The sequence below is a fragment of the Salvelinus sp. IW2-2015 genome, unplaced genomic scaffold (genome assembly GCF_002910315.2).
Source record: "Salvelinus sp. IW2-2015 unplaced genomic scaffold, ASM291031v2 Un_scaffold2030, whole genome shotgun sequence".
NCBI lineage: Eukaryota > Metazoa > Chordata > Actinopteri > Salmoniformes > Salmonidae > Salvelinus > Salvelinus sp. IW2-2015.
Window position 1 is genome coordinate 110,553 of NW_019943377.1, and position 21,656 is coordinate 132,208.

The 21,656-nt window shown below is 44.2% G+C and overlaps 1 protein-coding gene and 1 pseudogene across 1 annotated transcript in view; one reads left to right on the forward strand and one right to left on the reverse strand.

Moving 5' to 3' along the window:
• Positions 1-2,256: 2,256 nt before the first annotated feature.
• Positions 2,257-12,503, forward strand: LOC112072758 (peroxisomal carnitine O-octanoyltransferase-like; annotated as a pseudogene).
• Positions 12,504-14,179: 1,676 nt separating this feature from the next.
• Positions 14,180-21,656, reverse strand: part of LOC112072759 (ATP-dependent translocase ABCB1-like) — an 11,484-nt gene continuing 4,007 nt past the window's right edge. The window contains 6 exon segments of the mRNA XM_070439919.1: positions 14,180-14,386; positions 16,110-16,237; positions 16,240-16,255; positions 17,251-17,457; positions 18,158-18,355; positions 18,544-18,700. Coding sequence (XP_070296020.1) covers positions 14,180-14,386; positions 16,110-16,237; positions 16,240-16,255; positions 17,251-17,457; positions 18,158-18,355; positions 18,544-18,700 — 913 coding nt within the window.

Sequence of the window (21,656 nt, forward strand, 5' to 3'; positions counted from 1 at the left end):
CCGAACAGGTATTACCGATTGTCATAATGCGCCGATCCGATTAATCAGTTCGACTTTCTACCATCACTCAACTACACTGAAGGCACACGCTAACATCCTAGTTGAGGGAAACTTGGGTCAAAACAACCATGGCTCGACCGGCTAGAGGCACCGACTTTAACCTAAAAAGGGAACATCTACCCCTAAGTTAAGAACCTGATTTAAATACTGAGCAGTCATTATTGTCTCCCCTGGCCATGGGTTCATCTATTAATTAGTGTCTGTGTGTTTCGCTGCAAGTTGAAGAGGACCCACTGGTGGTTGGAAGCAGCCATTCTGAAGATGCGTTAAGTTACGCACCCTCCCAGTTGAATGTAAGACAACTTCGGACCGGTCTGCCACCCACGCACCTAACGCTAGAGTACGTCCAACTGCTTGTGGGACCCCTGAACATAGGAGTACAGCTACAGAGGTGACCCAGCAGATATAGCAAATTAGCCACCAGCACTCTACATGACAAAAGTTAACTGGGACCTGCTCACGTAACGATTAACTATACACAATGGAGCCGGTGTATCACAGTATCATTGTTTTTCATGACATAAACTATGGACTGACCAGTGAATCACAAAGGTTTGAAAGTGAGACATGATCTAAGATTCACTTATTTGATGTCTCACGTTGTTTAACTTTCCCACGTTCAAATCAGTGTAGATGGAGAAGAGGCGAGCGGAAAGGACCCATCAGGGTTTCAAAGAAGTTGTATAAACCTTGAGAAAAGGATTGCAGGCGACATGGATTGTGTCGTGTTGATAAATATTGGAGAAGTTATGGTGTGCCCTTGCATGGGTAAAACCGGAGTCAGGATGTCTAAATTAACAGAGGCCAGAGGCCCATTGCTCCCTGTGGAATTTGGGCTAACTTATCCGGGACGGAGAACACATTCACCACATTGTAGGAGTTCCATATGCTTCAACAGAATTTGAGGGCTGGTTTCGTAATGGAGGGCAACGACAAGCAGAGTCTGGAAAAAGGGTGCGGTGCCAAGCAGAAGCATCAATCAATGAGGAACGGTTGTTCCTTAATGGTTTTGTACCAACCTCCGTAGAATATATTAAGAGTCAGTCCACACGGCATTCACATACTACTGCTACGAAGTGCTAAAATAATGCACCATAAATTTTAAACAACTTGGCCCCTCACATCTATCAACCCTCGCTCTTCCCACTACAATAAACCACCTAACGTCAGACAGGATTCCACTATATTGAACTAGTTGCATAAAGAAGACCTTGGTGAGCGCCTTACCTGTATAATAGTTGTTAACATAATCTATTTCCATATTCATTGTCTTACATGAAGCCAAAAACGAGTTAACTATGTTCATATTATTATATTTATATGTATTTTCTATTGTGTCATTGTCTAGAGATAACAGAGACAATGTACCTTGGCAACAAATAGCAATTTTTCTGTAACTTGTAAAAGCAACGGAGTTCTGAATACCTGGGTTTTGTATTCCCTTACAACACGGTTTCATGTACACACCTCTCTGGGTACTGTGTGGGTTCCCGGACCAAGGAGAGGCCTGGGTGACCCTTCATAAACTGGAGAACAGAGGAGCATAACTGGTAATAAGGTAAATGTTGGTGCTTTGGATATGGACCCGCAGTTCAGAATGCTGTTCTTACATTAAAGTTTCCCTGAGTCCAAACCGGAAAAGAGCAGAAGATACCATCATACAACTACCCTTTAAAGACAGGTAGGTGACCACCCCTCCCGGACCACACCCGCCCATGCCAAGATATGATGTTGTGTGTTATGTTTGTTAACGTGTTTTATGTAGAAACTTCATCTGAATACATATGGACATTCAGTCTAAGGTTAGCTGATGTGTCGTTTTACATCTGTGGTAGAATGAATCTAGAACTTTTACAGAGCAACATGAAAAGGGGTCCATCCAAAATCTGGGTCTATAAGTCAAAGGAAACGAGAACTATGAAACTTCCAATAGGAGCAGTCCACCAACATATAACACCGATTTTTATCCAAAGCGCCTAATATCTCAGAGATGCAGACACAAGACTCTTGCACGGTCTTAAAAGACGACATTGAGAGGACCGCCCACAAGGGAGTCGGAAATGATTGTATACAGATGACTGAATAAATAAAGGACCTTCGCAGTTGATTAGTTTTAAAACCCCTTAACTGTACCAGTCTGCAAGGAAGCAGACTCAGCTATGTTCCTTGCCTAACAAGCATTGAGGACGAGACATTATGACCCAGCCCCAGAAGAACAAATGCCAGGCCCAAATAATGCTTCACGAAGGTAGTTCCTCAAGGTAAACAGACAGCATCTTGCTAACCAACAGCCATACAACTGGGTAATCAAGAGGAGGACCGTAGGCTGAACCAGGGAGCGCTTAACCATATTGCTGCGACGACTTTAGACCTTGCTCTGATTGCAATAAGAAACGCGAAAGACCAAACCTACATTATGAAGGGGGAACACCATTAAGAGAAGAGACATTTTTCATACATTGATGGAAGCGGGGCCAATAAAGCTCTGATGACAATCGTAAGAGCGGGGCAATATTGTGAGCATGACCGGTGGAAATCCTGTCCCTTTTGCTGATGAAGGCCAGATTTTAGATTTTTGCGCTTCCAACCGTTGTGTCTCTTTGTGTGAGTTCAGTGGAGGTAGGTTATGACAGATGATCTCTGGGCAATTGGTGTGTGTGTTGTGCCAGCTTGTGAACGATGGAAGGGGAGGATGGGGGTGATTGGTGGGGGTGTTTGCTGGTGGACACTCAGAGAATTTATTTAAATTCAAGGCACGACTTAACCACATGCTACCACAGCATTGCATCGATAACAGCGCCATCCCATTCTGGTTGGACTATAAATATTGTTTTTCAAAGGACAATGACCAAAATAAGGGCGAGTTTGGACTAAGGAAATTGAAGGATGTGCAAGTGCTGGCATCAGCATGACCTAGTGCTGTACGTGGTGGTGTGTGTAGGGGGCTCCCCGCCTCACCCTTCCCTGCGGGGCAGGGATGAATACTTGGAGCCCGCTCAAAAGCGTTTTCTCCATCCATCTGGCTCCCGTGTGTCCAGACGGCGAAGGGGAGAAGCTTCCTCAGCTGCCTCCCGTTGGAAGAACGTCCCAACGCAGGAACCTTTAGGTTATACAGCAGCCTGCGAGAGCGGGCAGACAAGTCAGACAACACGAGAGAAGAGACAGGTCAGGAAACCAACGAGAGAGAGAGACAGAGAAACCCAACGAGAGAGCAATGAGAGAGCAGGACAGACAGTCAGAGAAAGGCCTCCCCGCCAACAATTGCGACGCGACGCCGAGTTCTACGCTCGCTCTAAGGAAAACCCAATTGAGCATGAGAGGGAGAGTCTGTAGAGCGAGGAGCAGAGGTTTTCTACACACGTTCGAGGACCGCACGGCAGGTGAGAGACATGAGCAAGAGTCAAGAGCAAACGAAAGCCAGAAGCGAGCAGACAGTCTCAAAGCGAGGAAGCCTCTCGAGCATATGTTGGACGCTATCTTAAAAAGAGAGAAGACAGTCAGAAAAACTTGGCTCCTTGGAAGTAAGAGCATGTCGCAGGATGATCGAGGCGCAGGACAAGGCACTGGAGTGATGATGAGGGACAGACAGACAGGAGAGAAGACAACAAGAGAGCTAGGACTAGTCAGTCAGGAGCAGGGTCCCTATAATAAACGAACAGTACTGATAGCCCACCTCCCAAGGGGCGTCGAGAGTGCAGTGCATTTGCAGAGGCACGTGGCGTCTGTAACCCTTCTGTTTTCTCCCATGGTAGCGCCAATCTCATCGTCTTAATCCACAGAAGAAATAATAATTAACTAGAATGGACATTCAAATGTATCTTAATGTTGGCTGTAATGTATACGCTTTGTGGTACTTGTTAAACACGCGTGCCATTTTGTTTGGAGTTGTACTGAGCATACGCCATCTCATATGATGGGTATCGGTGTATAACAGACAGGAAAGTTGAATTTGTGCAATTGTCGTCTAGTTCTACTGTTATTGCATTCTAATACTACACATGGGTAGAAAGTGTAGATATATTGTTGCCTGGTGAGTCAAGGACTACAGCGAGACCCATAAAAATGACCTCCCAATAGGATCCCTATGAAAATCCCTGATGGATACGATGGGGAGTTTAGGTGATGCTCCAAAACATTTATCTGTGAACACAACAGGAAGGTTGATGGTGATCTGTATGAGTCATTCTGGTCGGTGATGTTATTCTTTCTGTCACGCGTGTGTGTAGAAGGGAGCGAGGGGGTCCATCCCACTTTCGCCACCTCTGTTGGTTTAGAACCCTGTGTCGGCGTGATGTGCGTTTAATATAGACTAAAGAGGACAGGGAGAGGCGTTTTCTTTCTCGTTTGTTGCAGTGTTATGGACCCAACATTCTTACCTCCTCACTAGAATTAGATAGATTGTATGGACTTGGCTGTTCGAGCGTTGGGGCATCACCGCATCGACAGGCCTCCATTTCATTGCACCGTGGTGCTCAGCGGGTGAAGCGATATATTTAGTACACGGGAAATCAAAGGCGATTATTGGTTATGGGTGATTCTAGTTGCTGTGCATATAGTTGGCCTTCTTGGTTGCTGGCTGTATACTCTTATACTGGTGGTCTGGGCCTTTGTGTGTGTGTGTGTAGGCAGCTGACCCATGGTAAGGCATTGTGGAGGAAGCCAGCGGGAGATGGTGTCGCCGCTCCACCTCAGAGGAGAGGACACGCTGGGCTAAGGTGTGTGTGAAGTTGGCTGTATAGAATGACATCACCATGCCCTAAACCTTTCTCTCTCTCTCTCTCGCTCTCTCTGTGTCTGTAGGCAGGAGTATCTGATAGTATAGATCCAGCCAATAAGACCATCTTAGAGACCATCCAGAGCAGTCTGTTTGTGATCTCACTGAGACGATGCTAAAAACCCTACGCTACTGCAGAGAGATACTCACACACCAGGTAGTACACACACACCACGCACAAGCATACACTCTCAATCCTACATGGTATAATCTGACCTTTGGCTTTGCCCCCGGTGACCCGAGGAGCGCCTGACAGGAGACCCACCATCCGCTAGGAGACAAGTCCTATACCTCATCTCCTTCGCTGACGGAACCTTCGATCCAACTGTGACGTTGTTACTGTTTTTGTAGAGAGAGAGAGACGATTTGAAATAACAAACTCCTCTGTTAGCAGTAGTTGTAATGATGTTTGTTGTGAGTGTGCTCTATAATGGTATCTGATGGTGTGTGTTGGCAGGCATGCCCCCTACGATGCCATGGTGCTGGTAACCACTGTTACTATGTGGATCAGCAGCTCACAAAGCTACAGACGGCAAGTGGAAGGTAAATACTGTTTCTATTGAACTTATTTTAGTGACTGTATATCTTGTTTGTCCTTAATTCTAAGTGCCGCACTGGCCTGCTAAACCAGACGCCATAAGTATTGCTGAGTGGTGAGACACTCCTGTTCATTTCAGTGGAACCTGGGCGTAAGCATAAACTACACTCTGGTTTACGCCGTAGCTCTAACCTTAGAACACAGGATAAGGTGGCTCTCTATTATGCTTCCGTGCTAATCAGGTAATAAACAGGTTAATTTCACTGTGAGTAAGCAACAGTATCATTTGTATTGTGTGTGTCTGTGTAGGGCTCTGAGACAGTGCGGCCTATGCCTCTTCCTGAAGAGTTGGTCTTCACTGTGGATGACAGAGTCAGGAGTGACGTTGCACATGCCAAGCAACAGTACTTTGAGACTGTGAGTTCACACATAAACACATACACACACACATTCATGACTCTGCTTCCCCATGGTGGTCAGATTGGACCATCGCAGGTGTTGTGTTGATCACAAACACACCCTCACAGGCCCTTACACTCCCCAACACACACAACTCTAATCTGAGTGATATCTGATTTGACAGACACCTGTGTGTGTGTCTCCAGACTCAGGACTTGCAGGTGGTGTGTTATGCGTTCACCTCGTTTGGGAAAGCAGCCATCAAACAGAGGAAGCTCCACCCAGACACCTTCATACAACTGGCCCTTCAACTGGCTTATTACAGACAGCATGGGAGGTAACACCATCCATCCAGCCAGGGTCGGCTCTAGCCTTTTGGGGGCTCTAAGCGAGATTTCGTTGGGGCCTAAGCTAGGCCATGGGGTGGAGAGACATTATTTTCAGTTTTAAAGCTCATTTCTTGTAATTCTACACATTTTGCCGTGACTTATGCCATGTTAATGATGATAGAGTGAGTGACTAACAAAATCAATAGGGGCCCCCTGGGGGTCAGGGCCCCTAGGCACCCTGGTCAGTGTTCAGCCATGATTACATGTTTAGATASCTGGCTAGACTAACTTACCAATTAAAAAATGTTAGAAGACATGGTGAATTGAGTGACTGCCAGAGCTGACATAACAAGAGAGAAATTGCTGGTGCAGAACCACATTTTGACCTTGCAACTGGTYTATTCTACTATTCTAACTCTCAAATAATAATAATTTTGGGGGGAGGTTGAGGGCGGCCTGGGGCCCTAAGCAACGGCTTATGTCTCTTATGCTTGGAGCCGGCCCTGCATCCACTATCATCCAATTAATCCATCCACCCAACATTCATCCACCCGCTCATCCATCTATCCATCAAATTCATCCATCCTTCCTCCAATATTCTCTCCATAACTGATGATAATCCCCCTCCCAGGTTAGGTAGTTGCTATGAGACAGCGATGACCAGAAGGTTCTACCACGGCAGGACTGAGACCATGAGGCCCTGTACCCTGGAGGCACAGAACTGGTGCCATACCATGCTCCTCCTGCAGCCAGCGTAAGTGTGAGAGTGTGTGTGTATCCAGTAAACGATTAGTTCTTCATACATTGTCATGCCATACATGTAAATCTGGCGACCAGGCTACTTACATTCTGACTTTCTGTATGTCTCCCAGGCTGAGGCTAAGAGGAAACCCTGCTGCTGGCCTTCAACAAGCACAACAAACTGATGGCTGAGGCACAGAACGGAAAAGGTTTTGACAGACATCTCCTGGGCCTGTACCTGATTGCCAAGGAGGAGGGACTTCCTATGCCAGACCTTTTCACTGATCCACTGTATTCCAAGAGGTGTGTTTGTGTGATTGTTTGTGTGTGTTTATGGTGTGTGTCATTTGTGTGTGTTCTCTCTCCAGTGGCGGGGGCGGTAACTTTACCCTGTCCACCAGTCTGGTTGGCTACACCACAGTCCTGGAGCGGTTGCTCCCATGGTGCACCATGGCTACGGGTTCTTCTACCGCATCGGAGATGACAGGTGGGCTAACACACCCACACACTGACCCCACGCAACATCATCCACAGTTTGACCATAAACACACACACACCACACACACACACACACACACACACACACACACTGCCCACGCAAAATCATCTACAGTTTGACCAGTAAACACACACACACACACACACACACACACACAGACCCACGCAACATCATCCACAGTTTGACCAGAACACACACACACACACTGACTCCACACAACATCATCCACAGTTTGACCAGTAAACACAAAACACCACACACACACTGACCCACGCAACATCATCACACTTGACCAGTAAACACACACACACACACACACTGACCCCACGCAACATCATCTACAGTTTGACCAGTAAACACACACACACACACACACACACACACCACACACACAACACACACACACACACACACACACACACACACACACACACACACACACACACACACCACTGACCCCACGCAACATCATTCACACTTTGACCAGTAACACACAACACACACACACAACACACACACACACACACACACACAACACACACACACACACACAACACACACACACACACACACACACGACACACACACAGTTGACAGTACACACACACACACACACACACACACACTACCACGCAACACACACACACCAGTACACACACACACACACACCACACACACCACACACACACACACACACACACACACACTCACGGGGTGTGTGTCGTGAGTAGGATTAGGGTCTCACACAGATGGGCTCAGTAGTCCTTGGACAAAAGAACAGGGCGTGCCTGGGTTGCTGGGGAGACCGTATCTCGGATGAATTAATATACAGTGTGGGGGGGGGGGGGGGGCAGCACTCTTTCATTCAAGCTTAGGACTTCCAAGGATTCGTCCTCTGTGTTTGTGTGTGTGTTGCATTAGAGTGCATGAAGGGGGTTGGCTAAAGGCCACAAAGGATCCCCCTAATCCTCAACCCCCCTCACCAAATCAAATGTATTTATATAGCCCTTCTTACATCAGCTGATATCTCAAAGTGCTGTACAGAAACCCAGCCTAAAACCCCCAAACAGCAAGCAATGCAGGTGTAGAAGCACGGTGGCTAGGAAAAACTCCCTAAGAAGGCCAAAACCTAGTAAGAAACCTAGAGAGGACCAGGCTATGAGGGGTGCCAGTCCTCTTCTGGCTGTGCCGGGTGGAGATTATAACAGAACATGGCCAAGATGTTCAAATGTTCATAAATGACCAGCAAGGTCAAATAATAGTAATCACAGTGAACAGTTCAGGGTTCCATAGCCGCAAGCAGAACAGTTGAAACTGAAGCAGCAGCACGGCCAGGTAGACTGGGGACAACAAGGAGTCATCATGCCAGGTAGTCTGAGGCATTGTCCTAGGGCTCAGGTCCTCCGAGAGAGAGAAAAGAAAGAAAGAGAGAAAGAAAGAGAGAATTAGAGAGAGCATACTTAAATTCACACAGGACACCGGATAAGACAGGAGAAATACTCCAATATAACAGACTGACCTAGCCCCCCGACACATAAACTACTGCAGCATAAATACTGGAGACTGAGACAGAAGGGGTCAGGAGACACTGTGGCCCCATCCGTGATACCAGGCCAAACAGGCAGGATATAACCCACCCACTTTGCCAAAGCACAGTCCTCACACCACTAGAGGGATATCTTCAACCACCAACTTACCATCTAAGACAAGGCCGAGTATAGCCCACAAAGATCTCCGCCACGGCACAACCCAAGGGGGGCGCCAACCCAGACAGGAAGACCACGTCAGTGACTCAACCCACTCAAGTGACGCACCCCTCCTAGGGACGGCATGGAAGAGCACCAGTAAGCCAGTGACACACCCCTGTAATAGGGTTAGAGGCAGAGAATCCCAGTGGAGAGAGGGGAACCAGCCAGGTAGAGGCAGCAAGGGCGGTTCGTTGCTCCAGTGCCTTTCCGTTCACCTTCACACTCCTGGGCCAGACTACACTCAATCATAGGACCTACTGAAGAGATGAGTCTTCAGTAAAGACTTAAAGGTTGAGACCGAGTCTGCGTCTCTCACATGGGTAGGCAGACCATTCCATAAAAATGGAGCTCTATAGGAGAAAGCCCTGCCTCCAGCTGTTTGAAATTCTAGGGACAATTAGGAGGCCTGCGTCTTGTGACCGTAGCATATGTGTAGGTATGTACACCAGGACCAAATTGGAAAGATAGGTAGGAGCAAGCCCATGTAATGCTTTGTAGGTTAACAGTAAAACCTTGAAATCAGCCCTTGCCTTAACAGGAAGCCAGTGTAGGGAGGCTAGCACTGGAGTAATATGATAAATTTTTTTGGTTCTAGTCAGGATTCTAGTGGCTGTATTTAGCACTAACTGAAGTTTATTTAGTGCTTAATCCGGGTAGCCGGAAAGTAGAGCTGTCACGCCCTGACCTTAGAGAGCCTTTTTATTTCTCCATTTGGTTAGGTCAGGGTGTGATTTGGGTGGGCATTCTAGTTTTCTGTTTCTTTGTTGGCCGGGTATGGTTCCCAATCAGAGGCAGCTGTCTATCGTTGTCTCTGATTGGGAATCATACTTAGGCAGCCTGTTTTCCACCTTAGTTTGTGGGATCTTGTTTTTGCACAGTTACTAGGTAGTCTGCAGAACGTTACGTTCGTTTATTATTTTGTTATTTTGTTGGTGTTCATCTTAATAAAGAAAGATGTACGCTTACCACGCTGCGCCTTGGTCTTCTTCTAACGACGGACGTAACAAGAGCATTGCAGTAGTCTAACATATAAGMAACAAAAGCATGGATACATTTTTCTGCATTATGTTTGGACAGAAAATTTCTGATTTTTGCAATGTTACGTAAATGGAAAAAAGCTGTCCTTGAAACAGTCTTGTAATGTTCGTCAAAAGAGAGATCAGGGAGATACAAAAGAGAGATACATTGTTTGTCTTCAGGAAGGCAGTGAGTTGCTGTGCAACAGCTGACCCCACACAGCATCATCCACAGTTTGACCAGTAAACACACACACACACACACTGACCCCACACAACATCATCCACAGTTTGACCAGTAAACACACACACACACACAATGACCCCACGCAACATCATCCACAGTTTGACCAGTAAACACACACACACACACACATCCACACACACCGACCCCACGCAACATCATCCACAGTTTGACCAGTAAACACACACACAACATTACCACCTAGCTCCAACCTATAACACATGAGTACATTACTAAAATAAACTACATTTCTATGTAGACTAGAGGATGTAAAGTGATTTGGGACCCTCCTCCCCTTCCCCCTGTCTCTTTGATGACATAATACTGTAGGGAGAGTGATGGTGTTGAGATATCCCTCTGAAAAGATACCTCTAGATAAATGTTGGTGCTTTAGGTCCTGGACTCTGGACAATGCATTCTGGGTCAGATAACAGTTACTATTCCAGCTGTTTTCCGTGTCATCTAGTTAGTGGGGTCAAGGTGAGGTCAAGGGTGAAGTTTAATAGTAGTAGTTAGAAAGTGCAGCTGTGTTGTTCCGTCTTCTCTATGATGGACAGATTTTTTAAAACCTCTACAAGTGTCCAGTATCTGACTTGTACTTCCTGTTTCAGGATCGTGGCTTCCTGTACGGCGTGGAAGTCCAGTCCAGAGACAGATGCAGAGACACTGTTCCAGAACCTGGTTACCTCCCTACATGAGATGCTACATCTCGCTACCACAGCTCAGCTCTAACACACACACAAAAAACACACACACACACACACACACACACACACACACACACACACACACACACACACACACACACACACACACACACACACACACACACACACACACACACACACACACACACACACACACACACACACACACAGTTTGTAGATGGTAGTCAATAATAGTTTAGTCTGCACAGATCAATGCAAAGGCACATTTATTGTTTTCATATAATAAAAAAGAAAATGTATTATTTGTTTAAATGCAGCTCAACAAATGAGTTTATTTTGCACTTAATGAATCATTCTCTGTGATTTTATGTAGCAGCTAGATCGGGGATTCCCTGTTTTCAAAATGTATAGATTGAATTTCCTACCACGATTCTGTTTAGATTTAGTCTGTTGTTTTTATGTTGTGGAAGCATTTAGTGTTTACCCATGCCATGCACTACACCGCTAAGCTAACATACACATCCTAACTCGCCTCACCATAACACTTCCAGCATCGTGTCACCTGTCCCGGTCATTAGGGATTCATGAATAGTATTCTTTTTCTATATTGGTTGGCTTTTCCAGAAGAGTGACTGAGGCATAGATGTTTCTTGGTGTTGAAATGACTCTTTTACAACGTAACTGTCGTCGTAGCTGTGAAATTGAGAAACAGAGAGAAATGGGTCATGTTGTCTTTGACTACTGTATCACCTCAAGCCTCACTGGGTATTATATAAGGGCCCTACTCAATCAAAACTGGTTTCCATTCCAGGGCAAGAAAAAATGATTGTTTTTATGTTTTGCACATCAGTAGATTATGCATTTGGCTGGATATGATCAATGAAACGGTGTTTGGTTGAGACGGAAAAAAAACCCAAGTAAATTATTATGTGCCTTTTGCTGTGTCCTTATTTTAGTCTGTCCCCAGAGATCTGGTTAGTGGTTTTGATTGAATAGCTCCCTAATTGACCTGACTTTTTAGACTTCAAAAGCTTCTGAATAGCTCTACCACTCCTATGCCAGATCCATAGGCTGCACCCTATGCAATATGCCATTTTATGAGTGATGTCTGTAATAATGAACATTCCTGTCACAATTTACCCATGATACATCACGGTTTTGATGCTCTCGAACACGGCCATTGTGTTATACCTTTCATACAGTCTGAGATTTTCAGCATGTTTTTTTGTGTAAATGATAGAAAATGATAAAAGACGAGCGCTGCATTTGATTCAATCAACAAAATGAAAAGCTTTTTAATGCCTAAAGTAGTGAAAATGATGTAACCCACTTTACAGTAGGAAAATATAGTGTTGACTTACTGACAATGTAAACTTGGAAAATGTTTAATTGAATATGAAAGTTGTTTAGTGTGATTGAACTGACAAATCAAAGTGAATGAATCATGTCATGAGCCCAATATTCAAATAAAACATCTTTATTAATGATACCTGTTTACATAAGGAAAAGGTTATGCATACATACAGTACATACCCAAGCAGAGGTCAGTTCATTCAGTGCAATTGTAGAAACAGGAACTGGTTTGTATCAATATACTGTTAGTGCTTGAGCCCATTCCTGTGTGTGTGTGTGGTGGTTGTGTGTGTGTGTGTGTGTGTGTGTGTGTGTGTGTGTGTGTGTGTGTGTGTGTCACTCAACATATTACTACAGTTAAGGTTTAAACAAAACATTCAGGAACTCTTTGGTTCTTTTAAATACCTCAGGCACTTCCAGTAGCATGAGCATAGCACAGAGACCGTTTGGAAGGCCACATCTCATGATAATTAAAAAAATATTTCCTCTCAACATTAAAGGTCCAATGCAGCTGTTTTTATCGCAATATCAAATCATTTCTGGGTAACAATTAAGTACCTTACTGTGATTGTTTTCAAATTAAAATGTTAATTTTTAAAATAAAAATTATTTCTTAGCGAAGAGCAATTTCTCAAGCAAGAATTTTGCTATGACTGTCGGAGTGGGGAGGGGAAAACTGAAAAGTAGCTGTTATTGTCAGAGAGTTTTGGAACTGTTTCTTATTGGTCTATTAACCAATGTATGCCTGGTGATGTCACCAGGCTCTTACACTAAAAGGGCATTATCATAATTTTCACAATTTTAGAATCACRTTTATTCTCTCATAGTGTGGAAATATATAAGTTGGTATACAGATGACATACAGTGGATGTACAATTTTACAGTATCAGTATGAATATATCTAAATGCAGAGAGATGAACAGAGTACAAATGCAGTGCAGTGCAGTTATTTTGTGTACTGTGTTATTCCAGCCTGATAGTGTGGAAATATATAAAGCACAGGGAAATCTAGTTTTTGACTGCACTGGGCCTTTAAAGGAAAACTCCACCCAAAAACGATATTTTGGTATTTGTTTCATTAGTCCATTGTTGACATGGTCCCAAATGTTTTGTTTGTCAGCACTCAAGTTTTCAAGATATGTAACTTTCAAAATACAGAAATCATCCCTGTATGATGCATTTTGCTTCGTATGATATGATGCAAAATGTATCATTTTATTTATCTAGGCAAATCAGTTAAGAACAAATCCTTTACAGTGACGGCCTAGGAACAGTGGGTTAACTGCCTTGATCAGGGGCAGAACGACAGATTTTTACCTCTGGGATTCGATCTAGCAACTTTTCGGTTGCTAGACCAATGCTCTAACCARTAGGCTACCTGCTGCCCCAAATGGGGATGATTTCTCTATATTGAACGTTACATAACCTGGACTAATGAAATAAATACCAAAATATAGTTTTTGGGTGGAGTTTTACTTTAAGCCCAAAACAATTGAACAAATCAATGTAATAATCTGAATGTTGAGGATACACACTGCTTCAGAGTCTCATTGGCTTAGTTCCGTGCAGTTTACAGTAATGCTCAGACGTGTGTATATATGTGTGTGTTCCATGTATTCATTTGGCACACAGGCACTCTATGGTACAGATGTGATACTTTTTGAATAAATAACTGAAATACAGCACCACCACCTCTTCCTTTTATATACAAAATATCCCCCTGCACCCTCAACCCCTCCCTGCACACTCAGCCCRTCCCAGCAACCCCCTGCACCCTCAGCCTCTCCCTCCCCCATCCTCCTCTCCTCCCTCAGTTTCTGCCATGGCCCAGCTGTGTGGTAACCAGTGAGTAGTATACTCCTCTCTGGGACAGTAGTTGTTGATGAGTGCCCTGCTCCACCACCACTCCCTTCTGGAAGACAGCGATCAGGTCAGCGTTCTGGATGGTGGAAAGGCGGTGGGCCACCACGATACACGTCCTGCCCTGTCGAGCCACATCCAGGGCCTCCTGCACCACCTGGGGAGGGAGACAAGACATATACATCCAGTAGTTAAAACGTCTATATCATGAATCCATATAGAGATATACATTTGAAGTCGGAAGTTACATACACTTAGGTTGGCGTCATTAAAACTCGTTTTTAAACCACTCCACAAATTTCTTGTTAACAAACTATAGTTTTGGCAAGTCGGTTAGGACATCTCCTTTGTGCATGACACAAGTAATTTTTCCAACAATTGTTTACAGACAGATTATTTCACTATAATCACTGTATCACAATTCCAGTGGGTCAGAGGTTTACATACACTAAGTTGACTGTGCCTTTAAACAGCTTGGAAAATTCCTGAATAATGATGTCATGGCTTTAGAAGCTTCTGATAGGCTAATTGACATCAATTGGAGGTGTACCTGTGGATGTATTTCAAGGCCTACCTTCAAACTCAGTGCACCTTTGCTTGACATCATGGGAAAATGAAAAGAAATCAGCCAAGACCTCAGAAAATAAATTGTAGACTTCCACAAGTCTGGTTCATCCTTGGGAGCAATTTCAAAACTCCTGAAGGTACCACGTTCATCTATACAAACAATAGTACGCAAGTATAAACACCAGGGGACCACGCAGCCGTCATACGCTCAGGAAGGAGACGCGTTCTGTCTCCTAGAGATGAACGTACTTTGGTGCGAAAAGTGCAAATCAATCCAGAACAACAGCAAAGGACCTTGTGAAGATATGGAGGAAACTGGTACAAAAGTATCTATATCCACAGTAAAATGAGTCCTATATCGACATAACCTGAAAGGCCGCTCAGCAAGGAGAAGCCACTGCTCCAAAACCGCCATTAAAAAACCAGACTACCGTTGCCACTGCACATGGGGACAAAGATCTACTTTTTGGAGAAATGTTCTCTGGTCTGATGAAACAAAAATAGAACTGTTTGCCATCATGACCATCGTTATGTTTGGAGGAAAAAGGGGGAAGCTTGCAAGTCGAAGAACACCATCCCAACTCTGAAGCACGTGGGTGGCAGCCTCATGTTGTGGGGTGCTTGCTGCAGGAGGGACTGGTGCACTTCACAAATAGATGGCATCATGAGCAAGGAAAATTATGTGGATATATTGAAGCAACATCTCAGGAAGTTAAAGCTTGGTCGCAAATGGTTCTTCAAATGGACAATGACCTCAAGCATACTCCAAAGTGTGGCAAAATGGCTTAAGGACAAACAAGTCAAGGTATTGGAGTGGCCACCACAAAGCCCTGACCTCAATCCTGTAGAAATTTGTGGGTAGAACTGAAAAGCGTGTAGGCAAGGAGGCCAACAAATCTGACTCAGGTACACCAGTACTGTCAGGAGGAATGGCCAAAAATTCACCAACTTATTGTGGGAAGCTTGTGAAGGCTACCGAAATCAAGGTATTGATGTTTAACCCAAGATAAAACATTTAAAGGCAATGCTACCAAATACTAATTGAGTGTATGTAACTTCTGACCCACTGGGAATGTGATGAAAGAAATAAAAGCTGAAATAAATCATTCTCTCCACTATTATTCTGACATTTCACATTCTAAAATAAAGTGGTGATCCTAACTGACCTAAGACAGGGAATTTTTACTAGGATTAAATGTCAGGAATTGTGAAAAACTGAGTTTAAATGTATTTGGCTAAGTGTATGTAAACTTCCGACTTCAACTGTATATATATATAGTTTAACAGAACACAAACACACACACACACACCACCCTCTCGCTCTCTGTGTCCAGTGCGGAGGTGGCCTCGTCCAGCAGCAGGACTTTGGGGTTGCGGAGGATGGCTCTGGCAATGGCTATACGCTGCTTCTGTCCTCCTGACAACTGGGTCCCCTTGTCACAGCTTGGGTGTCATACTTCTACTCAGAGAGATGGAGGGAAGAGGAGATGGAGGAAGAAAGAGGTTATCCTCGTCATCTCACACATGACATAATCCTAGGGCTGGTTTTACGGACACAGATTAAGGCCGGGATTCAATTTACGATTGAGCTGACATGCGCAGCGTCTCCCATGAAGGCGATCTCCGTGAACATCTGGGGAAAATGGATTGAAAGGCGTATTGTTGGCTGTGTAGTGCTCTGTGCCTATAATGCGCCTTGCATCGAATCCCAGCCTAAAACTAGCCTGGACTAACACACGTAGGCCATTTAAAATCTATTTTTAGTCTGGGACTAGGCTTAATCTGTGTGTGAAACCAGCTCATAACCTCTTTCAGTCCTACAGGTGGTAAGCCTCAGAGTGAAAGACAGTTCACCCTTATACAGGAACAGCACTAGACGCATTACTCCAGTAATGACCTGCAGTGTTTTCTCTGGCACGCATCTGAGAGAAGCTGATACCACTATCAGTCTGTCTGTGGTTATCTGACCATGCAGCCACTATTAGGGTATTGGTGCTGATGTAGAGATCTCAAGAAACCAAACTTACAAAAGCAGAAGATGCTTACAGTAGTATTTAGCAAGTAGCGGTAGTAAAGTAGTAGTAGTAGTAGTAAGTAGTATTGGACAGTAGTAGTATTAGTGACAGTAGTAGTACAGTAGTATTGGTGACAGTAGTAGCAATAGTAGTAGTAGTAGTAGTATTGGTGACAGTAGTAGCAATAGTAGTAGTGGTGACAGTAGTAGTAGTAGTAGTAGTAGTAATAGTAGTAGTAGTAGTAATAGTAGTAGTAGTATTGGTGACAGTAGTAGTAGTGTTGACAGTAGTAGTAGTAGTGGTGAAACAGTAGTTAGTAGTAAGTGGTAGTAGTAATAAGTAGTAGTAGTATTGGTGACAGTAGTAGTAGTAGTGGTGACAGTAGTAGTATTGGTGGTAAGTAGTAGTAGTGGTGACAAGTAGTAGTATTAGTGTGTACCTGAGGCAGGTCGTCTATGAAGCTGTGTATGTTGGCAGCTTTAGCAGCACTCTGGATCTCCTCCATGGTAACTTTGCGTGTGTTGTCTCCGTAGGCAATGTTCTCTGCCAGACTACAGTCAAACAGCACGGGCTCCTGGGATACGATGCCCATCTGGGCCCTCAGCCAATGGATGTTCAGCTTCTTAGCATCACTGTTGTCRAACATCTGAGGAAGAAGAGSAGGAGGAAGAGTTAACATCAAAGTTGGATAATCCTCTAGTGTTTGTCATTTTATCAGTGGCCTTAGCAGGGCAATAACCTCCACATGAACACACATATGCACTTTGAGCAGGATCATCACCCACAAGGTCTCAGTACAGTAGAGCCAGTATAGTAGAGCATTATGAAGCAACAGTGTCAACATCCTGGCCTGTCAATCAGTAATTATAGAACTGTGTTTCAGTAGGAGAATATCTACACAGTCACACATGGAGACGCATGAGGGCTCTATGTTTTCATGGATATTTGCATATAGAAATTCCAGCAAATATCTCACTGTCTGACTGGTGACAGTGGTCATTAAACATACAGTACATATGGCTTTAATAATCAATGTGTGTGAAAACGTTTGTGTGTGTGTGTGGGTTGGTTCTTTTATCCTTGTGGGGACCTAAAATCCCCAAAAGTCCCCATAAGGATAGTAAAACAAAAATTCTCCCTCATGGGACATTTCCCACATCCCCATCAGGACAAAGGCTATTTTAAGCTTAGGGGTTAGGTTTAGGGTTACAATTAGTGTTAGGAGTTAGGTTAGGGTTCGGGTTATGGTAAGGGTTAGGAGTTAGGGAAAATAGGATTTTGAATGGAAATTAATTTTAGGTCCCCACGTGGATAGAGGAACATAACGTGTGTGTGTGTGTACTCACCACTGTGCCCTGTAGTGGGTCGTAGAACCTCTCCAGTAATTGTATGGTCGTACTCTTCCCACAGCCACTGCTGCCCACCAGGGCTAGAGTCTGGCCCTTCTGCACCTTCAGCTCCAGTCCCTGCAGGACAGCAAGGTCTGGACGGGACGGGTAGTTGAACCTCACCCCCTGGAAACGCACGTTACCATCAAAGTGGTCCTGGAGGGAAGAGAGGGAGGCAGAAGAACATCCGTTCATGAAATAATCTCCTGGCATGTACTATACAATCACTCCACAACTCTCCACTGTGATAGCCACTGGGTGTGATGTTGTGTGTGTGTGTGTGTGTGTGTGTGTGTGTGTGTGTGTGTGTGTGTGTGTGTGTGTGTGTGTGTGTGTGTGTGTACCGGTGTTTCTCCTTCCTGTGAGCAGTTGTCTATGGCAGGTTCTCTGTTGATGAGGAACATAAGGTGAGATGCTGATATCTTGGCTTTGGCGTAGTTAGGCGTGAAGGAGTTGGCCTCTCCTACTGCCATGGCTCCGTACAGCACTGCAGAGATCACCCTTTAGAGAGAGAGACAGAGAGAACAAGTTACGATCTATCTAACATGTATCTTAAAGGGATAGTTCATACTGCAGAGATCACCCTGGAGAGGAGAGAGAGACAGAGAACAGGTTATACACTAAAAACAAATGGTTCTATATAGTGCCAAATAAGTTTTTTGGGCGTGTAACCATCACGTGACCAATGGCGTTCAATTCATCCCAAAGGTGTTCGATGGGGTTGAGGTCAGGGCTCTGTGCAGGCCAGTCAATTTTCCTCCACACTGTTTCAACCAACCATTTCTGTATGGACCTCAATTTGTGCACGGGGCATTGTCATGCTGAAACAGGAAAGGGCTTCACCAAACTATTGCACAAAGTTGGAAGAACAGAATCGTCTAGAATGTCATTGTATGCTGTAGCGTTAAGATTTCCCTTCACTGGAACTAAGAGGCCTAGCCGAACATTAAAAACAGCTCCAGACCATTATTCCTCCTCCACCAAACCTTACAGTTGGCACTTTGCATTGGAGCAGGTAGCATTCTCCTGGCATCTGCCAAACCCGGACTGCCAGATGGTGTAGCGTGATTCATCACTCCAGAGAACGATTTTCCACTGCTCCAGAGTCCAATGGTGGCGAGCTTTACACCACTCCAGCCGACGCTTGGCTGCTCGGCCATGGAAACCCATTTCATGAAGCTCCCAACGAACAATTATTGTGCTGACGTTGCTTCCAGAGGCAGTTTGGAACTCGGTAGTGAGTGTTGTAACCGAGGACAAACGATTTTGTGGTTCCGCTCTGCGTTTCKGTTCTGTGAGCTTGTGTGACCTACCACTTTGCGGCAGAGCCGTTGTTGCTCCTTAACGTTTCCACTTTACAATAACAGCACTTACAGTTGACTGGGGCAGCTCTAGCAGTGCAGAAATTTGACGAACTGACTTGTTGGAAAGATGGCATCCTATGACGGTACCATGTTGAAAGTCACTGAGCTTTTCAGTAAGGCCATTCTACTGCCAATGTTTGTCTATGGAGATTGCATGGCCGTGTGCTCGATTTTATATACCTGTCAGCAAAGGGTGTGGCTAAAATAGCCAAATCCACTCATTTGAAGGGGTGTCCACATACTTTGTATATATAATGTATCTTAAAGGGATAGTTCACACTGCAGAGATCACCCTGGAGAGAGAGAGACAGAGAGAGCAGGTTTCTCTCTATCTAACATGTATCTTAAAGGGATAGTTCACCCAAAGTTCAAAATTACATATTGGTTTCCTTACCCTGTCAGTAGTCTATGGGCTGCTTTGGTTTTGTTTACCTGGCCACTGTTTCCAAATGGTAACATTTTAGCATTCGTGGCACAAATCCAATGCAAGTCAATGTTACTGATATTATATTTACGAGCTTCATGTTCAAATCATGTCCAAATCACCACTGCTTCAAGTCCCCAAGGCACGTCTCTGTACTATGGGGGACCGAGTCTTCTGCTCCGTTGCCCCTCGCCGATGGAATGCTCTCCCTGACCATCTGAGAGCCGAAGTATTTCAGCACCTAGCCTACTTTTGCTATTTCCTGCCTTGATTCAAATTATTTGCCCACGTAGAGCTTTAAGATAACACTGTAATGAAAAGCGATAAATAACTGCATCGAGTTACACAATCAATTTAAGATGCTATGATTTGGACATGAAGCACGGAAAAATTTGCGTTGGTTTTGCGTCACAAATGCTAAAACAGTGTATCAAGCTCAGAAACTATTGTATCAAGCTCGCTAAKGTGTAATTTAGGTTAAACTTAAATTATCTTGAAGTCATGCCAGAGAAATTTGAACTTCACATTGAAAGGGACATAATACAACTGCATGACACTTAAAGGTGCAATATGTAGGAAATCGCTCTGCCATTTCCTGGTTGCTAAAATTCTAATAGTTTGTCTAATTTTAGTTTATGTGACAAAACAAGCAMWAGAAAATCATTGTACGATCTAAACCGCTGTGAAATATATTTTCAATAACCCAAATATGGTATTTTCAGGTGTTTGAAGCTGGTGTTATAAAAAAAAAAAAGACGCAAAAACTAAACTTTAAAAAGGAATGCATAGAAATAGAGAAAATAGAACAGACCTACCGCTTCTTAGACTTGCTTTCAATGAGAATGGCAGATCTAGAACTCACATTTCTATGTGAATTTGGTTGGGTCGCCCAACAAGTTGCATATTGCAGCTTTAATGACAATAACATCTGTTTATGACAGATGTTTTGTTGCTGTTATGTTTTGTTGCCTTATGTACACCTTTCCAAATAAAATGTTATCTAAGCCTTTAGTCGTGATATCTACTCTATAACATCCATTTCTATGGGTCACATGTTATACATGTCATTGATATATGGCCATTGTTGCTACGGTGATGAGTCCCTAGATCAGCGTTGACCTCCAACACACTTCCCAGTTAGGTAATGATTAACCACAACCACCTTTGACCACTGTAATACTGGACATTCCTGTCAGGCCTAGATGAGCTAGGCCGGGGTGTGTTCTACTATACCTGAGCTGTACAATGTACACACACATCCTCCACTACTGTACCTGAGCTGTATTGTACAATGTATACACAAATCCTCCACTACTGTACCTGAGCTGTATTGTACAATGTACACACACATCCTCCACTACTGTACCTGAGCTGTATTGTACAATGTACACACAAATCCTCCACTACTGTACCTGAGCTGTATTGTACAATGTATACACAAATCCTCCACTACTGTACCTGAGCTGTATTGTACAATGTATACACAAATCCTCCACTACTGTACCTGAGCTGTATTGTACAATGTAGACACAAATCCTCCACTACTGTACCTGAGCTGTATTGTACAATGTATACACAAATCCTCCACTACTGTACCTGAGCTGTATTGTACAATGTATACACTACACAATCCTCCACTACTGTACTCTGAGGCTGTATTGTAACAATG